The 25072-nt window shown below is 44.7% G+C and overlaps 1 protein-coding gene across 2 annotated transcripts; it reads right to left on the bottom strand.

Annotated features, from left to right (window-relative positions):
* Positions 1 to 211: 211 nt before the first annotated feature.
* qua (villin like protein quail) lies at positions 212 to 24616 on the bottom strand. Of its 2 annotated transcripts, none has more exons than XM_028300047.1 (16): positions 24549 to 24616; positions 21600 to 21689; positions 11791 to 11904; positions 11235 to 11443; positions 10602 to 10806; positions 9853 to 10158; positions 9475 to 9774; positions 8992 to 9186; positions 8016 to 8102; positions 7839 to 7932; positions 7224 to 7466; positions 3845 to 3982; positions 2960 to 3115; positions 2402 to 2508; positions 2102 to 2287; positions 212 to 727 (listed from the first exon to the last, which is right to left on the bottom strand). In XM_028300047.1, the coding sequence occupies exons 1-16, from the start codon at positions 24561 to 24563 to the stop codon at positions 614 to 616; spliced, it is 2559 nt and encodes an 852-aa protein (XP_028155848.1). In that variant the 5' UTR covers positions 24564 to 24616; the 3' UTR covers positions 212 to 613. The 2 variants fall into 2 exon arrangements, with proteins under 2 accessions (XP_028155848.1, XP_028155847.1); XM_028300046.1 differs by lacking the exon at positions 24549 to 24616 and adding an exon at positions 23499 to 23703.
* Positions 24617 to 25072: the final 456 nt, after the last annotated feature.

Raw genomic sequence — 25072 nt, 5'->3', positions numbered from 1 at the left:
ACAATTTCATTTTGAATATAAATTAATGTTCCAAAATGTAACAAAATGCTTTTGGTCTATAAAGGTTTCGTGGAATATGTAAACAAAAATAATTTATTTATTTGATTGTTATTAATAAGATTAAAACTAATTAATAATTATTATTTATATCCATTCAAAATACTGTTAATAAAACTACAGTCTGTGCAATGCAGATTTTTTTTTGCGATAAAATGCGTTCATTGGACTACTAAACTCTACATGTGGGTATTTTTCAGACGTTTTATTTGTTTTACTCGTAATGCTTACCTAATGATAACAAATGTTTCTATACCTCAGTAAAAAGTACACGAGAATATCGATATTTCATATATTTCTCCACAAGTTGAAATAACTTTTACACTACCTTGATATTATTATATGAGTATTATGACGAAAAATATAATTATTGTCCTGTTTGACATTATAATTAAAATCTGCTATGTAATGCGAGTGGATATGAACGCGTACACTTCACTTTATTACTATTTGCCCTATATTTATTATCTTACATAGACAAGTACTTCTAGGTAACGAGGAATATATTTGACCGTTTAGGTTATATTGTTTGTTGAGAGGCAAGCTAACGGTTAGATTAGAATAAGCCGACAGCTTTCTTCATGTCCTTCTGTTTCCAAGCGGGCAGGGCTCGGAACTCGCTGTAGGGCATGCCGAAAGTCGCCACGAAGTCGTCGTGGGTCAAGTATAGCTGAAAACCAGAACACATAGTGTTTTCTAAATGGCTGTTACAATACATTTTCAAAGTGATACTCGTTGTTTAAATTGCTCTTGCATGTCTATTAAGAACGTAGCACACTTATTAACCCGCAAAGGGATAGTAACCGTATCAACTCGAGGTGGTCAGTATTGTTTCTATGAATCTCCATACTGCATCGCACGCACCCGCACCGTAACGTAAACACCTCGCCAGGGTTGCCAACTCTACGTATTTTTACGTAGATCTACGTATTTTAAGCCTTCCTTGCAAACCTACGAACTTTAGTCCCAGAATCTACGTATTTTCTATCAAATTTGCAAAATAGGCTGAATGGGCATCGTTTCCTTTACTTTCGCGAAAAAGTTCGATCATGGTTCCGATCACGGTTATTTGGCATGTGGCAAAAGTCGGAACTAATGTTATTTTGACATTTCCCCATAGAAAAAATGCTGTACAGCGCCCCCCTATAAATCTCACTGAAGAGCCTTGATCTGTGGGTCTAGATAAAAAGTGCACTTTTTGATCGAATCGAAAATCGAATCCGTCAAAACTCCATACAAAAAAAAGGCTTTTCGACTGGTTTGCGATTAAAATGTGCACTTTGTCTAGACCCACTGATATGAAATTTGAAATGTGTCATGACGTGACAGTGTGTGTAGTAAACCGTCAAACGGTCAAAGTGAATCTTCACTATAAAAATATTTCGAACTAAGATTGTGCTAAGATTTCGAAGGTGTTGTTGTATTTCGATATTTTTCAACTTCCTTCCTTCTTTCCAACAAATATAATAATATAAATGTATAAAAATTTGACTGAAAATGATACACAATAAAAGTGTACTTTACAACTTTTAGGGTAATATAAATTGTCGTTTTATTACTTTTACCTACCCCTACTCTCTTCATTTCACTCAGAAAAAAAAGTACGTAGATCTACGTATTTTCTACATGGAAATTGTACCATTTCTACGTAATTTTCTAATCTGTTCTACGACTTTTTCAAAATCCGAGTTGGCAACACTGCACCTCGCCTCGCGGTTGACAGTGCGAGAAAGGCAATGACAGCTCGAAAGGCGATACGGTGTTGATCCCTTTCCGAGTTGATAAGTCTGCTTTGACCTTTATAATTTTCATTGGTGATTTAATTTTGGACACGAAAGTTGTTAGGTATAACAAAACTTTTAACATCTTGCATTTATGTGATAATTGATTTACATAGCGATAACGAACGTTTTGTGGACCTAAAAATAAAAATACTCAACGAAATTTTCATTATTTTTCAAGATGAATATTATCATGTGTCGCTATGTGTCTTTGTGAATAAATAGGTACTTTCAAAACATAATGTTGAGCAACATAAACTTACTTCTTTAACCAAAGGATCTACGTCAGGAGGCAGGTGTTCTTTCGGCCCCCTCAGTACTGCCAGAGGGTACTTCTCATACTGATCGAACCGGTTGGCGCTGTTGCCGCTCTGCAATGCGCTGTTGCCGCATTGCACTATCGACTTGCCTTCCAGCGCACTGATTATTGCACTAAACGTTTTATGGCCCTGAGAAAGAGAAAAGAACGAAATTATATTGTTTACCAAAGAGAGAAGCTCTGATTTTTCAAAGGAAAATTAGCTCTGTTAAGTTACACGAAAAAACAAAATTCAATAGTATACCTTCCACATAGTCTGTTTCCAATGCGGGAAGAAACCAGTGAAGTTTGGTGGTTCTCTGCCTTGGCTCAGTACGATAATGGGGGTTTCAGGGTCTCTAGCAGCAGGATCTGAAAAGACACCAAGTTGTTGCATTTAAACTGTCGCCTGTCTACTTATCTTGTTTGGCAATAGTATCTTTGATTCTGGTTAGAATAGAATAGACTTAAATTAATTAAGTAAGCACAAATTATAAACAATAACAACCCAAATAGTAAGTAGGTAACTTTCTTATGGGCGATAAGAAGTAAGAAGTGCGATGGACAGACCAGTTCAAGACAGCTGTGAGTCCCCTTCTGCAGGAGGCAGGAGTGCACTAAGTTCACCACCAACCAGATGAGATAGCGTAAGGTTAGCAATATCCGCCCACAACCAAATACAACTCATGACTGTAGTGATGACTACCGCGACCCCTTTGTCATGAATGTAATATTGAGAAGATGTGGGTTTTGTCATTCACTACTGGTACTGGTTCAGAGGTTGGCAAAACTGGTAGATATTTAGGACAATCATGTGTCATACCCTGCGCGAGGTAGGCCTTAGCGAGCGCGCGCGCGTCGTCCTTGGCGCGCGGGCAGGCGTGCGCGCCCAGCCACACGAACAGCGCGCAGTGCGCGTCTACAAGCGCCGCCATTTCCGGCGCCAGCTCGTACTGCGACACCGGGATTATCTCCTCGACTGGAAAAAAGATTTTAATGTGACGAGACCTTTTTCTTTACAGAAACTGCTTTAGCTAACTGATTACTGGAGTTCAAGCTGTTCTGCCTCTCAATTTTAACGACCAGCAACCTTTTAAAAGAGTACAAGAATGTTGGCTGCAGGATCCTTATTAGCAGGTTTTTTTTTATATCCACAACGAGGATGCTCTTAGCCTGAATCTCACCTGATGGTAAAGTGATGATCAGGCCGAAGGTCGAAGCGAGCTTCACCCGGAATCCTCAACCACGGAGGAACTGGCTATCTTACCTCTAACTGCCGGAACACAACAATGCTGTTAACTTTGTTGTTATGGCGACAGACTTAGGTAAGATGGTGGTAGCTAGCCAGGCTAACTTAGAACAAGCCCTACCACCAACCAAACCGAACAGAAAAATCTGTCCCCACTGGGAATCGAACCCGGGACCTCTACGTCTGAAGCAGGTGGTCTTACCACTAGACCACAGAGGCGGTTAAAGGATACTCAATACTTAATAATTTATTGCATCCATAATGTTTACAAAAGTTGGTATGGTAAGGTAAGATACAATTATGGATTCCCGATTTTTTAGGCTTACGAATAAGCGAAAAACAAAATTATCCTTCATTAACTTAATGATATTGCTGCAGGGTGTGTCATTTTAGTCTTTAAATGCATGACGTGATACGATGCTTAACTAGAAAGTGGGGTCGATTTACAGTTACACTTACAAGAGTATTGTCCTGGCACTCCAAGGGAGACGTAGAAGAGACGAGGCGGGAGGGGTTTCTCAACTTCTTTCAGCGGCGACGCCACCAGAAGTTGCCGGCGTTCGCCTAGAGCTGCCCAGAAATCTGGCTTTTCTTTGCCTACAAACAATATATTGGTAAGTTTTATAACACAGTTTTAACTACAACATTTTATCAGAATTTCATTTGTCAAAAAGTACAACATTTTATTTAGCGTTGTTTGTATTGTAAGCTGCAAGTAGACGTAGTATACCAAGCTTGCAAAGACATGTACATTGTACGTGCCGTGGACAGTGACGCTTATTGAGACAGTTATAAGTATTATGCCTTTGAATTTTTATTATTATCTACGAAGTTATTACAATAAGGTCGAGTTAACTGCGCACTTCGATGGAATGCGACTCTCTGGTACTCACCCACACATTTTCCCGCGTTTGCCCCGTTCGCACCAGAGCGTCAATGTGACGTCACGGTCGCCAGATGCACGGTTAATTCGACCGGGTTGTAATTACTCAATAATGATTAGTAAGTCTCCATACCTTGCAGTCGCTGACATAGCCCGACGGATTAGCAAGCTGAAGTGGCAATGGGAAGGGCACATACTTAGTACGCAGAACTGACGGCCGATGGGGCTGCAAGGTTCTGGAGTGAAGGTCGCGTACCGGAAAACGCAGCGTGTGACGTCCACCCACAAGGTGGACCGACGACATCATAAAGGTAGCAGGAAAGCGCTGGACGCAGGACGCTACCAACCGGGTAACATGGAAAGCATTGGGGGAGGCCTATGTTCAGCAGTGGACGTCCTATGGCTGAGATGATGATGATAATACCTTGCATAACAAGCGTATGATCAGCCGCAGCCATGTTCATCGCGACCTCCCGCTCGAATAAAATGATTATTCTCTCCGTACCTTTCATGACAAGCGTGTGGTCTGCCGCCGCCATATTCTTCGCGACCTCCCGCTCGAATAAAATGATTAGTCTCCGTACCTTGCATGACAAGCGTGTGATCAGCCGCAGTCATGTTCTCCGCGCCCCCCCGCGCCGCCACCCCCGCGGACTTCCACGCCGTGGGCCTTGCGCGCGTACTGCCCTGGTTTTAAGTACTCAATAATGATAAGTAAGTCTCCATACCTTGCATAACAAGCGTGTGGTCAGCCGCAGCCATATTCTTCGCGACCTCCCGCTCGTCGCCGTTTGTACCAGAACGTTAATGTGACGTCACGGCCGCCAACTGTCGCGCTCGCACACTCACTGCGGGCGCCCGTCGCCCAGACGCGACAGCAATATAATTACGCGCGAGCGATAAAGAGCTTGGGGTCATTGGACGAAATTCTACGTGCTCACAGACCGGGCTTTAGTATGTCCATACCTTGCATGACAAGCGTATGATCAGCCGCAGCCATGTTCTTCGCGACCTCCCTCTCGTCGCCAGTAGCGCAGGCAGCGCACCACACCCACGCGCGCGCGCCCTCTGGAATGCGATTCTTTCGTACTCACCCACACATCTTCCCGCTATCGCCCCGTTCGTAGGTACCAGAGCGTCAATTTGACGTTACAGCCGCCAGATGCGCCTTTAACTCGACCGAGTTGTAAGCACTCAATCAATAATGATTAAGTAGTAAGTCTCCATACCTTGCATAACAAGCGTGTGGTCAGCCGCAGCCATGTTCTTCGCGACCTCCCTCTCGTCGCCAGTAGCGCAAGCAGCGCACCAAACCCACGCGCGCGCGCCCTCCCGCAGCACGTAGCACGCGCCGCGCCCCCCCGCGCCGCCCCCGCCCCCGCGGACTTCCACGCCGCGGGCCTTGCGCGCGTACTGCCCTGGTTTTAAGTACTCAATAATGATAAGTAAGTCTCCATACCTTGCATAACAAGCGTGTGGTCAGCCGCAGCCATATTCTTCGCGACCTCCCGCTCGTCGCCGTTTGTACCAGAGCGGTAATGTGACGTCACGGCCGCCAACTGTCGCGCTCGCACACTCACTGCGGGCGCCCGTCGCCCAGACGCGACAGCAATATAATTACGCGCGAGCGATAAAGAGCTTGGGGTCATTGGACGAAATTCTACGTGCTCACAGACCGGGCTTTAGTATGTCCATACCTTGCATGACAAGCGTGTGATCAGCAGCTGCCATATTTTTCGCGACCTCTCGCTCGTCGCCAGTAGCCCAGGCGGCGCACCACACCGACGCGCGCGCGCCCTCCCGCGTTAACTTCGCACCTCGATGGAATGCGACTCTCTCTCGTTCTCACCCACACATCTTCCCGCTATCGCCTCGTTCGTACCAGAGCGTCAATGTGACGTCACGGCCGCCAGGTGCGCAATAAACCGACCGGGTTTTAAGTACTCAATAATGATTAGTAAGTCTCCATACCTTGCATAACAAGCGTATGGTCAGCCGCAGCCATGTTCTTCGCGACCTCCCTCTCGTCGCCAGTAGCGCAAGCAGCGCACCAAACCCACGCGCGCGCGCCCTCCCGCAGCACGTAGCACGCGCCGCCGCCCCCGCGGACTTCCACGCCGCGGGCCTCGCGCGCGTACCGCCCTGGTTTTAAGTACTCAATAATGATAAGTAAGTCTCCATACCTTGCATAACAAGCGTGTGGTCAGCCGCAGCCATATTCTTCGCGACCTCCCGCTCGTCGCCGTTTGTACCAGAGCGTTAATGTGACGTCACGGCCGCCAGAGCCGCAGTTAACTCGACCGGGTTGTAAGTGCTCAATAATGATTATAGTCTGGTCTGCGAGCACGTAGAATTTTGTCCAATGACCCCAAGCTACTCATCCTTATCGCTCGCGCGTAATTATGTTGCTGTCACGTCTGTGCGACGGGCGCCCGCAGTGAGTGTGCGAGCGCGACAAAATTCTACGTGCTCTCAGACCGGGCATAACTAGCGTGTGGTCATACCTTGCATAACAAGCGTATGATCAGCAGCTGCCATATTTTTCGCGACCTCCCTCTCGTCGCCAGTAGCGCAGGCGGCGCACCAAACCCACGCGCGCGCGCCCTCCCGCAGCACGTAGCACGCGCCGCGCCCCCCCGCGCCGCCGCCCCCGCGGACTTCCACGCCGCGGGCCTCGCGCGCGTACTGACCTGGTTTTAAGTACTCAATAATGATAAGTAAGTCTCCATACCTTGCATAACAAGCGTGTGGTCAGCCGCAGCCATATTCTTCGCGTCCTCCCGCTCGTCGCCGTTTGTACCAGAGCGGTAATGTGACGTCACGGCCGCCAACTGTCGCGCTCGCACACTCACTGCGGGCGCCCATCGCCCAGACGCGATAGCAATATAATTACGCGCGAGCGATAAAGAGCTTGGGGTCATTGTGCTCACAGACCGGGCTTTAGTATGTCCATACCTTGCATGACAAGCGTGTGGTCAGCCGCAGCCATGTTCTTCGCGACCTCCCTCTCGTCGCCAGTAGCACAAGCAGCGCACCACACCCACGCGCGCGCGCCCTCCCGCAGCACGTAGCACGCGCCGCGCCCCCCCGCGCCGCTACCCCCGCCCCCGCGGACTTCCACCCCGCGGGCCTCGCGCGCGTACTGCCCTGACACGCGGATCAAGGCGCGGGACGGTGCTACCACTCGACGACCGGTTGCTAAAAATGATAAATATACGGTCTATTCAGGCGACACTTTGGTGTCCTTTGATCACCCATGAATAAGAAGTCCGCTTTGATCACCTAGCTAGGTGATCCAGGTGATCAAAGTGGAATAGACCAAATACACATGCAAATCGTCATAAACGTGCGAAAACCTAGTACCTAGCTGTCAACTGTTTCCTTTCTGAAACGTGTTTACAATACATCTATTGCAAGTTCCTTGAGCGAGAACATATGGTTAGGTAAATGACAATACATAGTCGAAGGTCACACAATCTATTGAAACTATGAGCAGATTATTCAATAAATATTACCTTAATTTGGAATCGAAACTACTACCTAAACTGTTGAAGTTGCAATTTAACTTACGATCGTAATCAGTGGCGCTGCCCACATAAGTGATCATCCGGCCTTTGAATATTTGAAGGAAGTGTGCCGGTTCCTTGCCTTGATAAATCCAAGCCTGATGGAAGACACAAAATGAAATAATTACAATATGAAAACAATAAACACTTCGAATGGGTATATGCAAGATCTTGAACTTACTTGGACGGGAAGACGCCCCAACTTCACGTAGAGGTCTTTGGCTTCTTTTGCGCCCAAATTCCTCAAATCATTTGGAGAAGAGCCACCCTGCAAATGAAATTACAGCAGGTAAGTTCCTGTTCTTCCCTATTGAAATTATTTTATAACTTTTAGCCTATTAGCGCTTCATGAGGCAGGTAGTCATCCCACGCTTCCCAAGAATATCTTAGGAAATCTAAAATTATCGAAATCATTTATTAAGCGTACATCAGCTAGCTCAATTCTAACCAAAAAACGTAGTCATATGACATAATGCCATAACATCTCATCATCCAGTAGTAGAGTATAGACTGGTCCCCCGTGGGCGCATGATACGTGTAGAGCGCGATGTAACAGTCTTGATCGTAGAAAGCGGCGGCCTACGGGCGCTCCACCTCGGCCAGGGCAGCGCCTGCGCCCGCCTCGTCCTCGCCACGCGCCGCACCCGTCGTCTGGCAGGCTTCATTCAAGGCAACAGACCTCATATTGACGCAGTGCCAAAACGACTCACCATCCAGTAGTAAAGTATGGACTGGTCCCCCGTGGCCGCATAGCATGATACGTGTAGAGCGCGATGTAACAGTCTTGATCGTAGAAAGCGGCGGCCTACGGGCGCTCCACCTCGGCCAGGGCAGCGCCTGCGCCCGCCTCGTCCTCGCCATGCGCCGCACCTGTCGTCTGGCAGGCTCCATTCAAGGCAACAGACCTCATATTGACGCAGTGCCAAAACGACTCACCATCCAGTAGTAAAGTATGGACTGGTCCCCCGTGGCCGCATGATACGTGTAGAGCGCGATGTAACAGTCTTGATCGTAGAAAGCGGCGGCCTACGGGCGCTCCACCTCGGCCAGGGCAGCGCCTGCGCCCGCCTCGTCCTCGCCACGCGCCGCACCCGTCGTCTGGCAGGCTTCATTCAAGACAACAGACCTCATATTGACGCAGTGCCAAAACGACTCACCATCCAGTAGTATAGTATAGACTGGTCCCCCGTGGGTGCGTGATACGTGTAGAGCGCGATGTAGCAGTCTTGATCGTAGAAGGCGGCGGCCTGCGGGCGCTCCACCTCGGCCAGGGCTGCGCCCGCGCCTGCCTCGTCTTCCCCGCGTACACGCCAGACCCGAAGAGCGCCGGACCCGTCGTCTGGCAGCTGGGCCTGGAGACGAAGTGAAAGTTTCTTGCTATTCATGGCCAAGGGAGTAAATTGGCAAGGAATTTCGATCATCTTTCTGTCCCGTGATTGGGCCGTCTCTATGGTCTATTGGTAAAACCACAGAATGGTAAAACCACCGCCTGGTAAGACCTCTCAGAGTCCAGGACCTAGGGTTGCGATTCTCAGTGCGGGCAAAAAAGGTAACTATGATCACATCCATTCAATAATTTTACACTGATCAACTGCGTGACGTATGTAGTAGATTTTCATAAATGCACTTTAGTTCCTTACCTCAGCAGCAAGCCAAGAGTTAGTAGCGAGGCTGACAGCATCCAAGCGCGTGGTAGCAGACCGCGCAGCTCTCAGGCGGATATCACGGCGAGCGTCACACCAGCGCCATGCGCGGAACATAGCAGCAAACTCCAAAGGTTCCCTGCCAGCAGGCACTAGGGATACTGGGCCCGAGTAGCGTCGGGCGCGGGCGAGGCCTCGGGCCGCGGCCAAGGCCCCACGCGCAGCCCCGCTGCCGGTCACGTTAGGCCCCACCCACGCCCATACGCCGCGGACGCCGCTGTCCACTACGTAAACGCCCTGAAAACATGAAGAAGAGTTGCTTAGATTACTTTGTGTCGAACTTAATTTTACACCTGTATAGAGAATCGTACTCACATCATCAGCCATGTCAGCTCTGTACAACGGCGCTCTCTTGACCTCTTCCAAGCGAGCAGCGGGCCTCTGCGAGGGCATGGTGACGGGTGACACGCGTTGCGGTTGCGTGACGCGGTAGAGGCGGGCAGGACGCGGGGGGTCGGCGGGGGGCGCGGCGGGGCGGACGGAGCGCGAGCGCAGCTCTAACAAAGTGTCTAGGAGAGTGCGGTCCCCAAGTGGTAGTGTCTGCTCGTAGCCGTCGTGCGCGATCGCGATGCGACGAGCCGTTATGCCCTTTTCAGAGCCGCGGGCCATGCGGTAAGCTATCTGCAGACAAAATAATTTAGCTTGCCTTAGTTTCACAGCGAGTGCAGAATGGTCCACTGCTGAACTCTTTATTGTTCCTAAGCAGTGGTTGCAGCGTTATGACTCTACCAATTAAATTTCAGCCAGTTCTCCCATAGACATCATCACACTATCGCCTGGTCCATGAGCACGTAGGATTTTGTCCAATGACCCCAAGCTACCCATCCTTATCGCTCGCGCGTAATTATATTGCTGTCGCGACTGTGTGAGTGTGCGAGCGAGTGTGGTAGCTTGGGGTCATTGGACAAAATTCTACGTGCTCACGGACCAGGCTTTAGATTAAAACTTTCTGCTATCCCCGCCATTTTGGGGATATACTTTGCTATTTCAGTTTTCATCACATCCCGGCAATCGTTCTTCGGTAGATTTTCGCTAGTCTATATTTCGCTTTTATCGCTACGTACCTTAGCCCCAAAGATCTTCTCCACCAAGTTAGCCGCGCGTCCCAGCCACAGCACGAGCAGCGCGGCTGTATCCAGCACAAATACGCCGTCAGCCGCCAACTGCGCCCACGACACCGGCTCCAGCTGCAGCAGCACCGGCCGGCGCCCGCGCACGCGGTACAGCCGCGCGCCGCCGTTGAGAATGCCGCTGCCGCTGCGTAGGATCCTGGAATTAAGGTGCATTTTAGAGTGAAATATTTTTATAATAGATTACATACCTACAGGATACTCCCAAGATCATCATCAGCCAGTGACATTCTACTACTAGAGGTAAGCCTCTCCTCCTCCCTTTCCATACAGCTGCGGTGGCAGCTATTTTAGGACGTAAAGGGGCGGCTAGTCAAACTTCGACCCCACCTTCAATGTGCCCTACACTGACAGACAGACTTCAGAGGAGGTATAGGTAACTATTGCAAATGTAGAGTCAAGTGCTGCCCAGTCGTGAATATGGGCATACACCTCATGAATGGTCACAAACGAGCATGTAAAATACACAGTATTGCATTTAATTTTGGTTATGGAAATATTAAGATCTCTCTCTGCTAACTTACCTACCCGTAGCTACAGATTTCAGCGATTGTGTTACGAACTTACCGAATCCCATCTCGGAAGTAGGAAAGGAGTCTGGGCGTCTCCTTGGTGGAGGTCTCGCGGTGCACGACGACGGGCCCGCCGAGGTGCGCCGCGAGCTGCGTGCCGCGGCGCAGCGCCAGCGCGGCCAGTGCGCCGCTGCGCTCGCCGGCCCAAGCGTGGATGTGGCGCTCGGCGAACTCGCCGCTGCCGTTTTCTTTTATTTCGCGACGCTGTTAGACATTGTATGATGGATAAATCAAGTTGATGCTTCTTCAAGATTGCACTGCTATGTACGGAACCCCACTGAGCGTACCTGAGATGAGATCTTTAGGTATATCAACTTGTGTTATATGATATGATGATGGTAATAAGGTGGCAATACTCCTTAAAAACATCTCACGTCAATATTTTTTTAAGGTAGAGAAAAGAAAACATGCTTAAACTATTACTAAATAACTCGCTCTTTAGGTAGAGCCTCTAAAACCGTGGGGGTCACTGCACCTTTAGATAATAAAAATCTACTGTGATATTCTACTGTTCAAATCGCATTTTAATGATTGGGTTAGTTTAATCTTACAATGACATCCGGCCCAGCAGGTTGTCCAGAAAGCGAAGAGGAGTAGATGAGGTAAGCTTCTCCATCGTAGAATGTGCCGTAGTGGGTGCGAGGCAGCATCTCCGTCCCCGACTCCTGTAATAATGGAAACACACACACGTATGAGAGACAAATACCAGCTAGCGAGTAACGTCTGTGTTACACGCGCACTCGTTCGTGCATGGTGCTNCCTTGCATAACAAGCGTGTGATCAGCCGCAGCCATGTTCTTCGCGACCTCCCTCTCGTCGCCAGTAGCGCAAGCGGCACACCAAACCCACGCGCGCGCGCCCTCCCGCAGCACGTAGCACGCGCCGCGCCCCCCCGCGCCGCCGCCCCCGCGGACTTCCACCCCGCGGGCCTCGCGCGCGTACTGGCCTGACACGCGGATCAAAGCGCGGGAAGGCGCTACCACTCGACGACCGGTTGCTGAAAAATAATGATTCTGTGATTATACGGTCTATTCAGGCGACACTTTGGTGTCCTTTGATCACCCATGGATCACCTAGGTGATCAAAGTAAACTTCTTCATGCAGGTGATTTTATCCATGGGTGATCAAAGGACATCAAAGTGTCGCCTGGATTTCACTTTAATCACTTGGGTGATCTGATCTAAGTGATCAAAGCGGAATAGGCCAAATATACAGGTGAATCATTCTAAACGAGTGAAAAGTCCAGAGCCCCGATTACGGTACTTTTTAACGTCTCCAATCCAGACACGCTTCTCGATTCTGCGATACGATTGGTCGTTCAACAGCGTACGTCAGCTGTTTTGACCAATCGTATCGCAGAATCAGAAGCGCGTCTGGATTGGAAACGTTAAAAGTTACCGTAATCGGGGCTCTGTAGCTGTCATCTGTTTCTTTGCTAAGAAACATGTCTATCTATTGAGCGAGAACGAGGTGAATACTTAGGCGCGCTTTAGCGCCTGCTATGGGACTACCCACTCGCCCAGCGACTAGACAAAACTATCGAAACTATGCACAAATTATTTAATAAAATCATTAATCTGGCAATGAGACTACGGTACATAAACTTTTAAATATAAGTAGGTAATGTAACTTACGATCGTAATCAGTGGCGCTACCAACGTAAGTGATCATCCGGCCTTTGAATATTTGAAGGAAGTGTGCCGGTTCCTTGCCTTGATAAATCCAAGCCTGGTGGAAGACACAAAATGAAATAATTACATTATAAAATAAACACACTGTGAGTGTATAAGCAAGATTTTGAACTCACTTGGACGGGAAGACGCCCCAACTTCACGTAGAGGTCTTTGGCTTCTTTTGCGCCCAAATTCCTCAAATCATTTGGAGAAGAGCCACCCTGCAAAATAAATGAAAACCAGCTTAAATAAGTTTCTATTCTTTCCCATTGAAAACAGTTCATTAGGATACTTCGTGAGGCAACTCATCATCCCACGCTTCGCAAAAATCTCTTGGCCTAAATTCTAAACCTTTTTCAAGGTTATATCAGCTAGCTACATTCAAAGCCGTGGTCCTCAAAAACTCACCATCCAGTAGTAAAGTATGGACTGGTCCCCCGTGGGCGCGTGATACGTGTAAAGCGCGATGTAGCAGTCCTGGTCATAGAAGGCGGCGGCCTGCGGGCGCTCCACCTCGGCCAGGGCTGCGCCCGCGCCCGCCTCGTCTTCCCCGCGTACACGCCAGACCCGAAGAGCGCCGGACCCGTCGTCTGGCAGCTGGGCCTGGAGACGAAGTGAGAGTTTCTTGCTATTCATGGCCAAGTGCTCTAGTCTTAAAAATCGATAGTAAATTGGCAAGGAATTTCGATCATCTTTCTGTCCCGTGATTGGGCCGTCTCTATGGTCTATTGGTAAAACCACAGAATGGTAAAACCACCGCCTGGTAAGACCTCTCAGTGTCCAGGACCTAGGATTGCGAATCTCAGTGCGGGCAAAAAAAGTAACACATCCATTTAATAATTTTACACTGACGAACTGCGTGAAGTAGTGGATTTTCGTAAATGAACTTTAATTCCTTACCTCAGCAGCAAGCCAAGAGTTAGTAGCGAGGCTGACAGCATCCAAGCGCGTGGTAGCAGACCGCGCAGCTCTCAAGCGGATATCACGGCGAGCGTCACACCAGCGCCATGCGCGGAACATAGCAGCAAACTCCAACGGCTCCCTGCCCGCCGGCACCAGCGACACCGGGCCCGAGTAGCGTCGGGCGCGGGCGAGGCCTCGGGCCGCGGCTAAGGCCCCACGCGCCACCCCGCTGCCGGTCACGTTAGGCCCAACCCAGGCCCATACGCCGCGGACGCCGCTGTCCACTACGTAAACGCCCTGAAATCATGAAGAAGAATTGCTTAGATTACTTTGTGTCGAACTTAATTCTACACCTGTAAACTATCCGTTCGCGATAAGTTTGCCGCTGGCGATATGACGTCACGCGAAGGGAAGCGTCTATAACTATGGCAAACTAAAAAAAATATATTTTTTATTTGATAATATTGATAAAAATTACGTATTTCCGTAAAATAAGACACATTAATTGCGTTTAATCACTAACTAATTGCGTTTAACCGCGGTTGGAGAAGGGGACGCGCATTCCACGGACCGGCAAACTTAGCGCGAACGGGTAGTAGAGTACTCACATCATCAGCCATGTCAGCTCTGTACAACGGCGCTCTCTTGACCTCTTCCAAGCGAGCAGCGGGCCTCTGCGAGGGCATAGTGACGGGCGAGACGCGCTGCGGTTGCGTGACGCGGTAGAGACGTGCGGGGCGCGGGGGGTCAGCGGGGGGCGCGGCGGGGCGGACGGAGCGCGAGCGCAGCTCTAACAAAGTGTCTAGGAGAGTGCGGTCCCCAAGTGGTAGTGTTTGCTCGTAGCCGTCGTGCGCGATCGCGATGCGACGAGCCGTTATGCCCTTTTCAGAGCCGCGGGCCATGCGGTAAGCTATCTGCAGACAAAAGAATTTAGCTTGCCTTAGTTTCACAGCGAGTGCAGAATGGTCCACTGCTGAACTCTTTATTGTTCCTAAGCAGTGGTTGCAGCGTTATTACTCCACCAATTAAATTTCAGATAGTTCTCCCATAGACATCATCACACTAGATTATGAACCTTTCTGCTAATCCCCGCGATTTTAGGGATTTACTTTGCTATTTCAGTTTTCATCACATCGGCAATAGTTCTTCCGTAGATTTTCGCTAGTCTATATTTCGCTTTTATCGCTACGTACCTTAGCCCCAAAGATCTTCTCCACCAGGTTAGCCGCGCGGCCCAGCCACAGCACGAGCAGCGCGGCTGTGTCCAGCACGAACACGCCGTCAGCCGCCAGCTGCGCCCACGACACCGGCTCCAGCTGCAGCAGCACCGGCCGGCGCCCGCGCACGCGGTACAGCCGCGCGCCGCCGTTGAGAATGCCGCTGCCGCTGCGTAGGATCCTGGGGGCAGCGTTATTTCAAGATCATCAGTCAATGACTTTCTACTATCGAAGGAAAGTCTCCCTAGGGAACGTCATAAATCACGACATACTACTTTTTCATCCAGCTGAAGAAGCAGAGACGCAGCTATCTCAGGGGCGTAAAGGAAGTCAACTTTTGACTCAAATGACAAACCTCGATCCTACCTGTCTACCGATGCACCATGGACTATCTAAATGTAGAGTCAAATAAATACCCTGTGGCCGATATTGGACAGCAGCGTTTTAAATGGTTACAAAAAAGCACTATAAAATACATAGGTACACCATGAAATATCCATTACTCGTACCGCCTATAATTAACTACAGATTTTCAGCGACTTACCGAATCCCATCTCGGAAGTAGGAAAGGAGTCTGGGCGTCTCCTTGGTGGAGGTCTCGCGGTGCACGACGACGGGCCCGCCGAGGTGTGCCGCGAGCTGCGTGCCGCGGCGCAGCGCCAGCGCGGCCAGTGCGCCGCTGCGCTCGCCGGCCCAAGCGTGGATGTGGCGCTCGGCGAACTCGCCGCTGCCGTTTTCTTTTATTTCGCGACGCTGTTAGACATTGTATGATGGATAAATCAATTCGATGCTTCTTCAAGATTACATTACGGACCCCTCTGAGCGTACCGAGATCTTTTATCTACTTGTGTTAAGATGTGATGATGGTAATACTGTGGTAATACTCTATAAAACATCTCAGGTAGGTTGGATAAATTTTTATGGTAGAGATAAGAATATCATGCATCTATTACTAATTAGCTCGCTCTTATAAGTAGAGCCTCTACAGATTTTAGACACAGAAACCGTGTGGTCACTGAACTTTTAGATAATCAATTCTACAGTGATATTGTACTGTTCAAATTGCCATTAATGGTTTGTTTTAGGTTAGATCAATCTTACAATGACATCCGGCCCAGCCGGTTGTCCAGAAAGCGATGAGGAGTAGATGAGGTAAGCTTCTCCATCGTAGAATGTGCCGTAGTGGGTGCGAGGCAGCATCTCCGTTCCCGACTCCTGTAATAATGGAAACACACACATGAGAGACAAATACCAGCTAGCGAGTAACGTCTGTGTTACACGCGCACTCGTTCGTGCATGGTGCAATTACCAAAGCATGCAAGAAGTAAGAAAAGTCCTGACGCATCTCAGTGACGGTATATCACACGACACCGCTCGATTATTACTTGTGAGTCTAATCACGATAAGATTTTTTGTGTACAAAACGCTTTCAACATTATCTTTGACTTTTTAGGAATTTTTCTTTTCATCAGCCGAGTATTTTCTTCAGAAGTTGAAAATTTTACGGTCACGAAAGTATTGAAGTCTTTTTCCGTTCTTTTTCTCTTCGTCTGCATCTTAGTTTCCTACTTAACTGTATATTTCTAAAAACATTTAATTATTTTGATTTACCATTGAACTGGATTTAAGTTAGTAAGTATTTAATAAAAAGGAAGGCGGCAGTTGCTTTATTTTTAAAGTCCCGTTGGTTGTTTTTAAAGAAAACTTGTTGTTTTTTATTGAAGCAAAATATAAAAATAACTAATGAACTATAGTGTTCGGGGCGGCTCAAGCTAGCTTACTTTTGTTTATAATTACTGCCTGTCTTTTTTATTCCAAATGTTCATGTAATCACAGGTGATGGAAAGTGCAATAATTGTTAGTTTTCATGTAACTCGTCTCAGTTTCGAGAAATGGTTATCTCATTCGTATAATCACATCTGCAGTGGACCGCGTCGGCGCGTGCGCATTCGTCTTGTAAGTAGTCTAATATTGCGTATTTAGTATGACAACTTGTATTTCATTATTTAAACTTTAGTCTTAAAAAGAAAGTATCAATTATAGTGACGGTCAGTTTAAATCAACATTTGAGTGTTCTTTGAGTCATTAAAACTACCTATTCTACGTCATTACTGGTGATTTGGAATATTACTCCGATCAATATCAATTAAATGACTTCAATGTTATGTACAGATCCAATTTACAGTAACGCGATAATAAATTATTGTGAATAATGAGAAGTCCGTATTAATCCACTAGTTATCATTGTAGTTATGTGGGTAAGTATATCAGAATCAGAAATTCATAATTCAGACTGTTGTATCCGCTGCTAAAGTTGCAGCTTAACCGTTCATGTAATCTCGAACGAAGAAAGCGGACGTTTATCTACTTACTTACAATAATTTAGCTTTCCAGCTTTTATTGCAGTCATATCATGTTTAGGTTTCTAAGCTATGAGCAGAGTGCAGACGTATAATGAGATAGTTGGGAGAAAGTAGGTGCATAGGCCTCTGGACGATTTGTGTTGCAGTGATGCATTGCATGGGTTTTCCTTAGGTCTGCCTTTGTCTCGCAGATGTAATCAGGGTTTGAATAGGTAGTTAGATGCAGTTTGTTGTAACAATAGACCTGGAAAGTAAGCATACCTAAGTGGCTTTTTAAAATGAGGACAAAACTTTTTCAGTGACTATTAAGTAAGTGCGTGCATTTACATAAAGGAGAGCAGTCTTTTGAGAATGTCTAGCAAATGTAAAAACCTGTCTTTTTAAGAGCACTATATTTTGGTTTGTAAACAACGGTAAGTGGAGCGTACCTACTTAGAAGTAATGAATCATTCTTGCAAGCTTCTGTCACCTTACCACGTATTTTAAGTAGAGCCTCGATTTATGCCACTTTTTACTAGCCTAACTTTGGAAAGGTAGAGTTAATCCTTTTGTTTCGTGGTGAAAATTGAGACGTAGTCTTTTTATTTGCTTTGAGTTTTACAATATTTATGATGTTACTGTGTAATTTATAGCTTCTGAAAACTTAAAAGTGCTCTACTTTGGTAGTCAGACATTGTCGAAGTTTTTTTTACATTTGTTTGGAAGTCGGAGCAGGTCCTTAATATTATTATAGTATTGAGTATTGTAACACAATCGGTATTTTCTTTAACCTAATTCCCAGGAAACTTAAACAACTGAAATAGCTGTTCTCCCAGACTGTCGCGGTCCGTTGCCGCCGGATCCTCGAGTAGCGGTACGACGCACAATGAATCATCTCGGATTCTGCCGTTACAAATGTATTATCGGCTGCAGTCATTATTTGTTTCATTTCATGCAGTCCAATTATTTAGCGCAAACACAGCGTTCGTGAGCCCATTCAACTGAACCAGCCAAGAGTGAACTGGATCTGCACTCATGTCTGGTTTTTGTTGAGGACGTTGAAAAACTGTAATGATCTATCATTTAGAAGATTCTGCGAAGTGTGAGAAGTTTTATAGAATAGGTGACGGAAATCGAAAGATCGCTCGTGCTATGTGGTAGCAAATAGGTATTGATTTGCATTGATTTAATAAACTTCAATTTTATGAAAAACAAAAAAGTCCCTGAAAAATATTTGATGTTGAAGCTTATCGAAGCTGTTAAATATATGAAGTACGGTACCTACTACGTAATAGAAAACTCCAGATGAGTTGGTCATACATATTCATACGGTCAGAATTGACCATTACTCACCTACTTACTATTACAATAGAGCTTCACGGAATCTAATCATGCAGATTACCTAATCTAAACAATAGGCGTGAAACCGTATCGGTGTAAAGAGGTTGTTAAAAATAAAGCTTCACATGGGATATCCACACGTGAGTGATCAATAAAACCGAACAGCCTTTATCTTATGCAATCTAATATCGCGCCATGTCACGAGATATCCGCGAACTTTCGTGATTGACACAATATCGCGTTGTTACGCAACGTGTAACAATTGGGCTCGAATGGCCTGAACTGGTTCAAATTTTAAGTTACTACTCGTACTGAAATTTCTGCCATAAGTTGATGAAAAAACTATGTAGGTATTCATGAAACGAAACTTCTAAAGATGATGGTAGAGCAATGGACAGAGTTGGGACTCTACTAAGTCTCTACATAATGATATGAGGATAAAGTAATGTTTGGAACACTTAGCAGTTGGTTACCAATTCACAGTTAAGTTAAGCTAAGGTATTTTATTCAATTACGTGTAAGCGGCTCAGAAATAGATGCAGCCCACTCAGCATGCATCTCTGAGATATGCAATTTAGTGCTTTCCGTTGGTCTAACTTTCTCTTTGGTCGTTATTTATGGAAGACAAGCGAAAATTTATGCCCTGACATCGCTAGCTATGCGAATTGATTTATTGCTTTTGATGCGTAGCTCCAGGCTTATAATTATTCTTTTATAATGCACAATATGATTGCAAGTATTGCAACAGCATAATTAATCACTCATAATTGAATATAAAAACTGCAAAAGTTACACGATTTCATTGTGACGTGCATTAGCCTCCACGTAATTTAATGTTTACAATCTATTCGCCACTTACACAATAATTACTTAAATATACTGTCATTGCATAAAAATGAAATCACTCAGACAAAGGAACAAAATGCACCGTAATAGTCACTGAAATTTACCCGAACTTAAAGACTCTTGAAATCGATTTTTCAGCGAGTTAAAAGATTTATGAAATTCAATTTGTTTTGTGTCATTCAACCCAAAGCAATAGCAATACAGAGGAGACTAATATAATGAACATTTAACTATTAACGCTACAAAAGACGGATTAATTTTTCAAGAGATTAATTAACTGTTAACCTATTCTTACTTACTCCCACGTACCTAACCAACATTGGTTTGGTCGCAAATTTTGGCGTTCGCACAAAACGCTGTGGGTGATTGTTTATCAACTCTGGTGGGAAAGATTTACCTACATTTGACCTTTCACATGAACCTCCGAAACAGAGGGATCTGCGTACATCTTAGACAATGTCTTGAGTAAAGGCATTCTCACGAATTTAGGTGGAGTCGATGTTGTATTGTATGTACCTAACCTACTGTTGTTTTTTTAAATAACATTTTACAGCCGAGAACTATTTAAATCTAAATATATAAAAGGAGAAACTGACTGACTGACAGACAGATCAACGCACAGCCTAAACGGCTAAACGTAGGCACTTGAAATTTGGAAGGGACGTAGCTTAGGTACCGTAGAGGTGCACTAAGAAAGGAATTCCCGCAATTCCCACGGGAACGGGAATTAGCGGGAAAAACGGGATTCACGCGTACGAAGTCGCGAGCGGCCGCTAGTTGTCACTAAAATTAGTATGCGTTCAAGTGAACCATTTCACGATACTGAACTAGGACATACTTTTGAAATTACGATTAAAAGAAAAATAAAATCATTGGACCTTAAAATTAAATAATGATGACACTAATCAAACTCGAATTTACCCATCAAGCCGTATTAACTAAGAAATCATTTTCCTTTGCAGCCTAAAAAGACCGTCTCCGATTGAAGATTTTGTAACAAAATATAACTTTTTACTAAAAATGGTCACGAACATTGTGATTACCTCAAGAAAAAGCGTCTGAAATAAAATTTTATTACCAATTGTACTTGTCGTTTCTTTAGAAATTGGAACTGTTATTTATTAAAAAATAATCGCTTTTGGAGCATCGGCTTGAAATAACCGTTCACTGAAAATTCTTCGAAAAAAAAGACGGTGGAAAAAGGTAATTAAACTTTTGTAGGAAATGTGATCCATATCGAAAACCTAACACATTCATCAGTCTGTAGTCACCAAATCAAACTTTATATAAATGTGAACGTGCACCTTTTTCAATAAAGGTTCAAGCTTAATGCAACCTTAAACACCTAATTACTTAGTACCTAATGCAGAAATAGCCATTTTACAGAAGTTTCAAAAATAGTAAATAGGAAGACCACGTCTTCATAAAAGCCTTTATTATTGTTTTTCATCTTAATTCTAATGAAAGTGAAATCGTACCTACTCGTAATAGACTAATGTAAGGTGTTGTGTCAGACATAATTATACACGTATCCGTGAGCAGTAACGTCTCCGTGAGCGTTATGTTCCGTGATAGGTCAATATAAAGTTCGCATTTGGAGAAAACGCGGCTTATTTGCGGGCCACATTAGTGTTGTTAGCATTAAACGAAGTCACGATCGCTCGAGATTCATCTTATTTCAAATGATAATTCTTCAGTACTCTACCACGTTACTATAGATAACATTACCGTGACTCTACCTTATTTCCATTTTAGAAAAATACCAAGGTATGTAGAGCTAGGACACTAATATTGGAACAGGTAGTTAAATAGATATTAGCAGCGCAATATCATAGTCTTATCCTTCATTTAAAAAAAATGCGTCTATTTTGTGTTATAGACAATTCAAAAATTTCAGTTCTGTAAATGTAATTTGGGCAGTGTCGTTGGCTCTATCTAGGCTGTCTACGAAAACACGAGCGATATAACATAAGGTCGTAAAGAACTCATACTTTCAGGAAACCATGGGATTGAGTTAACTGCTTGTTGAATTACTCACCGATATCCTCCAGACGAGGAAAGCAGTGTGGTCGCGCGGCACGGTGCGGAACGCGGCTTCGGCGGCGCGCGCTCTGCCACCCTCATCCTCCTGTCGTGCACACACACTTATTTAGCATTTCTTTAATCAAAACACACTAATTACAAAACGCTACAGCTGCTATCGCCAATTAGTACTCTCGTCTTCGTTGCAGCTCATTAGTATGAATATACGGCGATGAAAAGTTATCTAATGAAAAAAAATATATTGGCGCGATCAACACGCCAGGAAAACATTATTAGAATGATTGATTGATTTAATGTATGTTTACACTCTTAATTGTTTCAGTTTACCTATAATTGAGTATAGATCAATTAGAATTTCAATAGGATTATTTAGTTCACCGGTCGGTTATAGCTCCACAGCATTAAGTAATTGACCATTTTGCGTGTGCCCGATGCCCTTCCGGGAAAATGCTATTGGGTTGATTGACTGAGCACGTTGAATTTTTTCACTTTTAATTCATAATTTTTTTGCAATTACCTGTTATGATTTTAAAATAATAATGAAATATAATAAGGATGTATTTTCAGTACCTAGTAAGTTTTATTCATTCAAGTGTTCATAATATAATTTAACGACTTCAAGTCGTTACTTTCGAGTGCCCAATTAGGTGCCAATACATTTCCTAGGAAGTAGGTATAGGTATAAATTGTTAGTGATGAAAAACGATTGAATGCGGTGTATCAAAGGGTGCGCCAAGGCAAGGCCGAGGGTGCGTTTGGGCTATTATTTATTGTGGTTTGGGAGCCGTTCGCGGTCTAGAGTGGACATAATGGCACAAATGAATGATGTCACATTCCTAGGTTAGCCATAGTCCACTAGGTACAATGCAAGGTGCGGTTCCATTCAATTCAAGAAATCACGTAGATTTTTGTCAAAGGACCAAAGGTAACGTTACTTAATCATGAGAACGACTATAAAAATTGCTATTGCGCCTTCTTTAGCACAAGCAAACATTAATTACTTAGTTATAAATGGCTTAACATTTTCAGATTAAACTGTTATTAAAATTTATAAACACGAAGTCCTATTTTAAGTATTGGCTTCAGCAATAAATTGTTGATAAGTCTTCGATTACAACACAATTAAATCAATATTTTTTTGTCATTTCAATTCGTTATTTTTGTATTTCATTAATCTAGTTAAGTATTTTATATTGTAATAAATAACTAAAATTGTCTTCTGTTAAAATAGTAGATTGTGCAAATGAATTTTCTACAAACGTTTGTAATTGCAGTTTCTACATACAAGCCACTTTATTTGGTTTTAAAATTAATTAATGTTGTCATGCTGATGAAGGCGTAATGTTAATATTTGTAAATATTAATAAATGGGCAGTGTTGAATTTCTAAACTTAATTAGTTTGTGCACACTTTTACACTTGCAAGTAAAAGTTTGATTACGGCATTTTTAATAGTGACTGTCATCATTTATTATGAACCTACCCACTTCGGAATAATTAAAACGAAAAGAAAATTTAACATTTTAATACCTTAATTAAAGAGTGCATTATTAACCACTCAATGACCTGAAAACATGCATTTCAGTTACTTTAGTGTAGGTAGGTATTATGTTTTAAAAAGTTTGAAAAAGCTAATTATTCCGCAAGAATCCTAAATTAATAAGAGGCGCATTGTTTGAACACTTGAAGTGACTGCACTTGTGTTCTTGCGCTTCACTAATTTCTTCTTCTATGTTACCTCTTATTTGTAAGCTTTATAAATAACTCTAAAGCCTAAAGAGGTGTAGGTAAAGCACTTCCACAATATATGAAATATCTTCGAAATCATTCACAGAAACAAAACATCACACTTTCAGTTTCAAACACTGTTTGTATACAAATATCGTTATGTTTACTTGATCAGCTCCTATCTCCAGAATGTGCATTTTCGAAGTGACGGTCAGGCGCGAACTGGCCCCATAGAAGCGTTCGCGCGAATAGCTCTGCCGCAGCTCGCAGTCGGCACCACACTATCGCCAGTAGATCAGCGAGGCGACCGCGACGTCCATACACTCTCCACAGACTAACTACAGGCCGTTCGAAACGATGCAAAAAAGAAAATTGTTTCACGCTACTTGCGCTTACATATTTTAATAAGACAGAGACGAATAAATTAATTCTCGCGAAAGTCTGGGCGGCTTCGTATGCCGATTGATGGGTGGCGTGGCGCGTGCCGGACTATCACATTTTCATCTACATTGGCTACTGACTCTTAACGGCTTAATTACAGGCACCAATTATTGGCGTAATGGAATAATCAATGTTTGCTCTTCGTGCGTCTTAATTCACGGCTTCGATAGTCATAGCAAGTCGCAACTATCAATGATTTCGAGACTGAGAGAAATGACTTTCTTAGAACGTGCTCCCGCTACTTGTATTAGCAATTATAGCAATCTAGATTTCCTACTTTCATTGGATTAACACTATTGTACCTAGGTTCTATCTGAAGATATTTTCCAAGAACTAAAAAGGATCGATTACAAATAGAAATCAGTAAGATCTAAGTATTTGCAAAGTAGATAACATCAATGTTTGCTGGTATGCGCGGAATTCAAGATGTGCTACCCGATGTTTTCTCAAACGGTCACTGCAGTGCGCCTGCTTTATCACACTTTCATATTTGTAGCACGCAGCAGAGCGATCTCGATCAGGGTGAGTAGCCTGCAAGATCTTTAATGGTGGTGATTAGATACCTACTTGAGAAAACTGGCAATATAAGACCACATTCAAAAAACGATAACTTCTGGAACCTCTTCCTCGTCTACTTACAGGATTTTCTTACTTACAATCGATGTCACGCTGGTATTAGGAGGATGTTATAACTTGAAATTTTTGAAAGACCCAGAACTCTTCAAGTGGATGAGTTGTATGAAAAAACGATGAAGAAGGTTTAAAATAATCTAAACCTGATAGTCGATCATGAACGAGCGCCGCTGCGGTTAGGTCACTATTTCGGGTAGATCACGGATGCGTCGCACGGAACGAGCTGCGCAAGAGTCGGAGGCTGGACTGCGCGGCAACTAATCCGCATTCTGCACATCTGCCACAGGATCCACGCTCGGCCGCACTTTTTGTTTGTGTCGACATGATTATCGCGTTCACTTTCGTTTGTCATTTGGACATGTTCATCATGTCCGTGATGTTACCGACCATTGTGATACTCACCGGTAGTATTCCGAATGATGTCGGTTAATTAGAGGTCACAGTATGGGTATGTTTAATGTTTATCAATAGGGTGAAACCTACCTAAGTACCTTTACTATGAAATAGATAGACAAGCCCATAAGACACCCAACTGGGCAAACAACATTTGCAATCGCATCATTAAATTCTCTGACTTCGTTAAGAAGTTAAGTAGGTATTACAACAAATTTATCATTCAGTCATAATGAAAAATTTGTATTTATTTAGTCTAGGCACTTATCAAACT

The sequence above is a fragment of the Ostrinia furnacalis genome, unplaced genomic scaffold (genome assembly GCF_004193835.3).
Source record: "Ostrinia furnacalis isolate ACB-3 unplaced genomic scaffold, ASM419383v2 OfSCF0694, whole genome shotgun sequence".
Taxonomy (NCBI): Eukaryota; Metazoa; Arthropoda; class Insecta; order Lepidoptera; family Crambidae; genus Ostrinia; species Ostrinia furnacalis.
This window is presented reverse-complemented; position numbering and strand designations above follow the sequence as displayed.